The sequence below is a fragment of the Rhinopithecus bieti genome, unplaced genomic scaffold (genome assembly GCF_001698545.2).
Source record: "Rhinopithecus bieti isolate Rb0 unplaced genomic scaffold, ASM169854v2 scaffold_12573, whole genome shotgun sequence".
Classification (NCBI taxonomy): Eukaryota; Metazoa; Chordata; class Mammalia; order Primates; family Cercopithecidae; genus Rhinopithecus; species Rhinopithecus bieti.
The window spans coordinates 2,247,055-2,252,577 of NW_016807321.1; the positions used below are offsets into that span (position 1 = coordinate 2,247,055).

At 57.7% G+C, this 5,523-nt stretch overlaps 1 protein-coding gene across 1 annotated transcript in view; it reads right to left on the reverse strand.

The window, feature by feature from the left end:
• Window positions 1-4,589: 4,589 nt before the first annotated feature.
• Window positions 4,590-5,523, reverse strand: part of SOX18 (SRY-box transcription factor 18) — a 3,096-nt gene continuing 2,162 nt past the window's right edge. Inside the window, exon 2 of the mRNA XM_017881151.1 lies at window positions 4,590-5,519. Coding sequence (XP_017736640.1) covers window positions 5,177-5,519 — 343 coding nt within the window. The 3' untranslated portion in view covers window positions 4,590-5,176. The remainder of the gene's footprint in view (window positions 5,520-5,523) is intronic.

Below are 5,523 nucleotides of genomic sequence, written 5' to 3' on the forward strand. Positions count from 1 at the left end.
CGGGGCGGGGTCAGGGGGACGGGACAGGGGTCGTGGGAGAGGGAGCAGGGTCGGGGAGGATGGGGTGGGGTCCCGGGAAACAGAGGTTGCGGGGAGCCGGAGCAGGCCAGAGGAGTCTCAGTAAGAACGAACTTGGCCGGCGCGATGGCTCCCGCCTGTAATCCCAGCACTTTGGGAGGCCAAGGCCGGCGGATCACGAGGTCAGGAGTTCGAGACCAGCCTGGCCAACACGCTGAAACACCCGTCTCTACTTAATAATACAAAAATTAGCCGGGCAGGGTGGCGGGCGCCTGTAGTCCTAGCTCCTCGGGAGGCTGAGGCAGAAGAATCGCTTGAACCCGGGAGGCGGAGATTTCAGTGAGCGGCGATTGCACCACTGCACTCCAGCCTGGGTGACAGAGCGAGACTCCGTCTCAAAAAAAAAAAGAAAAAAAGAAAGAATGAACCTAGGTGCTCCAGGAGACCCTGCTCCTTCTGCAGGACTGGAGCCGGCTCTTCAGGCTCCTTCCCTGGCCTGGGGCAGAAGTGGTGGGTGGGCTGGATGGAGGTTGAGCCAGTCCCTGTAGGGCCTTAGTTTTGAGGGGCCTGTTTGGGATTGGAGGTTTGCAGCTCTGGACTGCCTTTTCCGGGGCAGCTGTTCCAGTACATGGGTTCCAGGTACTTAACCTATTGTTCAGACTTTGTTATTAGAGATACACATTTTTGCAATTTTAATAAAAACACATCTACACCAAACATTGTACACAAATGTTCATAGCAACATTATTCATTATCAGTAACATTATCATTATTCATGATAGCCGAAAAGTAAAAACCATCAGTGTCCATCAGTTGCCGAATAAACAAAATGTGGTATATTCATACAAGGAGAGGAGGATACTCAGCCACAAAAGGATTGGAATGCTGACAGGCCACAGCATGGGTGAACCTCGGAAGTGTGCAGGGTGAACCAAGCCAGACACGAAAGGCCACTTGTTATCCCACTTACAAGAAATGTCCAGGCCGGACACTGCAAATCCACAGAGACCAGAAGCAGTTTAGTGTTTATCGGGGCAGGGGAAGGAAAGACTAGGGAGTAATGAGTTTCTCTTGAGGGCGATGAAAAGCCCTAAAATTAAAGCTGGGCGTGGGGGCGCACACCTGCACTTCCAGCAAGGTAGGGAGGATCACTTTTCAAGGCTGCAGGTGCTAAGATCGTTTCTGTGAATAGCCCCTGCACTCCAGCAGCCTGGGCAACATAGCAAGACCCGTCTCTTAAAAATAAATAAAGGCCAGGTGTGGTAGATCATGTCTATAACTCCAGCACTTTGGGAAGCCAGGTGTTCAAGACCAGCCTGGGAAACATAGGAGTCTCTACAGCAAAGCAACAAGAAGCATAGCTCTGAGGTAGAGCGTTTGACTGCAATAGACAGGATGCTCTAAAATAAGATAGTGGAGATGGTTTCCAGCCTTGTGACTACAACAAAACCACTCCATTGTAGACTTAAATTTTATGTAGGCTTTGTAGAATGTAAGTGGAGCGGTTTAGTTTTCTGGGGTGCTTTTCCTGCTGAGTGGTGGGGGCTAAGTGGTGGGAGGCTTGGGTCCCCACATGCGCCTTTCTTGCCTGCCCCAACAGGACCTTGCTGGGGTCAAGTGTGCTCTTTGGTGTGTGGCTGGGTGTGTGTGTCTGTGTTGGTGTTCCCAAGGGTGTGCAAAGTGATGACTGTATCTGCTGGGGACAGAGGTGTACCATACCCGCTTCCAGCCCCCATTTTCTCTGACTCTGCCCCTGGGCTGCCTGCTGGGGAGAGTTCAACACCTCACTCAGCTCACTCCTGGGACAAACTGGGTCCTGGGCATGGGAAACAGGAGGGGAGCTGTGGCCAGTGCCAGGCAGGGCTGCTAGAACTTCTCACCAGGAGGTAAGGCCTGACTCAGCAGGAGGAGGGTGGAGACCTCCCTCGGAGCCTCAGGGAAGAAGGCAGACAGGGCCAGAAGTGGGAGGGGTGTGCAGCTGGTGCCAGGGCTGGAGCACCCAGGCCCTGGGGCTGTGGTCCTGCCTAGCAGGGCTGTTCAGCCTTTGGCGGGTAGAGGGGAGATCCCTGGGCTGGGCCCTGGAAGAGGCCGTGTAAGGAGACCCCACCCACTGCTGCCGAGGGCCACAATTGGAACCAGGTGCCCTCAGTGGAAACCTCTTTCATGTCCCCTTCTGATCCTTCTCCTGGGCATTTCCAGCCTCTGGGCTGGGACTTGCTTCAGCTGGGGCCCCCTACTAGCCCCCAGCCCTGGCACTTGGGGGAGGGGCTTCTCACAGGTACCCACTCTGTCCCTTCCTCACACAGACCATGAGGCTGTGTTGCCACCCAAGGTGTCTTCCAAGCTCTCCACCCCATTGGTCTAGAAGGGGGTGCAATGGGGGAGAGGAGTCCAGAATAGGGGATGCGTGCTGGCTGTGAGACTGCCACTCTGGCCTCCCCTAGGCTGTCTGTCTGTGTCCGTGGGTGTTGCTGGGGAAGGCGTGGCTGGGGAGATGCCCAGCCCAAACAGGGAGTCACTGGAGGCCAGGGATGGGGGCTGTTCACATGAATTTAGTCAGCAGGACAGGCTGGGTCTGTTGTCTCTCTCCTGCCCTGGTTGGGGGTTGGGGGAGGGGCAGGTGGTCTCATGCCTTAGTCAGCCACTTGCAGACTCTGGCTGCTGGGTCACCCTCTGGCTGAGGTCCCCATGGAAGGGGGTGCATCTTGGGCCTGCTGACCCCAGGGCCCCAGGGAGTGGGCCAGAGCAGGAGTTGGTGGCCATGAGAGCTGGGTGTGGCTTGCACTCACCGGTGTGAGCATTTATCTCATGGTATGAGCCCATGAAGAGTCCACACTGGTGCCTCAGAGACCCCCCACTCCCCACCGAAAGACAGATGTGGCTTGTGTCCCTTTGGGTCTCACCTTCTCTGCCTCCCTGCTGTGTACTGGCAGACAGTGCTTGGAAGACATGGGCAATGACCTCGGTGTCCTGTGGGCTGTGTCTGTGCCTGTGCCTGCCTGGTGCATCTCTCTCTACCTCTGAGCCTGTCTCCTGCCCTCTTCAGCATGGCTGTTTCTCCTTGTCTGTTTCTGTCCCCTCTGCATGTCTCTCTGTCCCTTTGTCTTTGAGTTCTGTGTGCTCTGCTGCCAATGTGGTGGGGAAGGGGCCCCAGGTGCAGCCCCTACTGGGGGCCCATCTGAGGGGTGGCACTCATGCTGATTAATACAGAGGTGACATGCTCTGCTCCAGGGAAGGGTAGCCGTAAAATAGCCCCATTTCACCCCCTCCACACACACACTCAGGCAGCAGGCACAGGTCCATCCCGCCCCAGGCTGCACATCCACGTGCCACCCACACGCTGTCCCCTGCGTGAAGGGCCACACTGGGAGTCTCATTCACACACACAGAGAACCACACAGACACACTCTCAGAGGCGTGCACACCCCCTGTACCTGGGAGGCTGAGCCGTGAGCGACTTTCCACACCAGGGCGGTCAAGTTTCGCTCTCCCCACCGACTCCCCACCTATGCAGAGGGGGTGCTGGGGCAGGATACGCCCCTCCTCTTGGCTTATACTTCCCAGGCCCTAGGGAGTGCGTCTGGGTGTTCACTTCTGGGGGTGATTGCTCCAAACTTCCCTGAACACGTGGGCTCGAGGTCAAGAGGACCAAGAGGTCAGCATGGAAAGAGGGTGTCCAGGCTGGGCGTGGTGGCTAATGCCTGTAATCCCAGCACTTTGGGAGGCCGACGCGGGTGGATCATGAGGTCAGGAGATCAAGACCATCCTGGCTAACAGTGAAACCCTGTCTCTACTAAAATACAAAAAATTAGCCAGGCGTGGTGGTGGACTCCTGTAGTCCCAGATACTCGGGAGTCTGAGGCAGGAGAATGGAGTGAGCCCAGGAGGCGGAGCTTGCAGTGAGCCGAGATTGCGCCACTGCACTCCAGCCTGGGCAACAGAGAAGACTCCGTCTCAGGAGAAAAAAAAAAAAAAAAAAAGGGTGTCCAGTCCTCCTGGGGACTAGTGTGATACGGCTCCAGAGTTGGGGGGTCTTGGGATGTAAAGCCTAGGCTCTCCTGCCTTGGTCATCGACCCTGTCTCTGGGCAGAGCTGGACAGGTCACCTGGGTTCGGGGAGTGCTGTGGGTGTAGCAGGGTGCTGCCCTCCCTGGGGTGAGTGAGAACAGCTGACAGAGACCCCTGGAATCTGTGTCTGCATGTGGGCTGCCAACCTGCCAGCCTCCCTCAGGAAGGGTGCCGTACTGGGCAGCCCTTGGGCATGGAAGTTTTAAGGCAGAGGCAAGGGCAATGGAACCCTGCCAGGGATGTGAGGGGATTGCTGGTAGTCTGATGTCTGATAGGCTTGAGTTAACATCGGGGTGGGACAGGAGGGGAGTGGAGGGCTGGGGGGGAGTGTGGACCCCATGCCTGCTACCCACGCTGTCTGGGCTGTGTCACGGAAGGAGGGAGGAGTGCTATGGGGCTCAAGCTAGGAGTCAGGCTCCCTGGGGGCGATTAGGAGGGAAGGGGCGTCCAGGGCTATTTGGGGGAACTGCTCTTCCCTCCCTGCAAACACCACAGTTGTCAGTGTGCAGAGGAAAGGCCCGAGGCTTTATTGTGGCCTCTCCACCCGGGGACCCAGCCCCAGGCTCCTCCTTTACAGCAAGCAAACATCTGTATTCCTCACATTTCAAAAGCCTTTGCCACAGTGACGGCTCTGATCACTGAAACTTCTTGGAAGAAAAGTTTAAGAGTTTAAGTAAAAATTAAATATATTGTATTAGGTATAATTTTTTAAAAGGGCAAAGTAAAAAATATTAATACAATCTGGTTGTAGAAAATACACAGCAAAAAAAGGAACAGGTGCCTCAAAAACGTAACCCTGGCAACTCTGCCAACAGGTCCTAGGCTCCGGCTTCCTGGAAAAGCCCCAGGACACGTGGGAACTCCAGGCACCGTCGCAGGGGCCCTCCCGAGGGCAGGTGGCCCAGAAGCCCAGGAAGGGTGGCCTGGGTGGCGGAACGGGCACAAGGCCGAGCATCACTGGCTCCTAGGGGGCTGTGACATGGAGCCAAACATACACGCGTGCGAGAGGGTAGAGCGGGCAGCGACGCGGTCGGATCGGTCGCGGGGGCTGCGGGAGGAAGCGCTGCAGGGACCCGGGCGGCGCCGGCAGCCTAGCCCGAGATGCACGCGCTGTAATAGACCGCGCTGCTGGCGTCCGACAGCGCGGAGATCAGGCTGCTCTCCTCGGGACAGGACATGGCGCGCGGGCCCAGTTTGGCCAGTGCCACGTGGTACGGCAGCCCGGGGGCGTCGGGCCGAGTCCGGCTGCAGTTGAGGTACTGGTCGAACTCGGTGAGGTCCACGTCGGCCCAGAGATCGGCGGCGGGCCCCAGCGGCTCGGCGTTCTCCAGCGGCGGGGCCTCGGGCGGCGGCGACAGCGGGCCGGGGTACGGGCCGGGCGTGCCCAGGGTGCCGTAGTACAGGCCAGCGAGCGGCGCCACCGGGGGCGCGGTCCTGA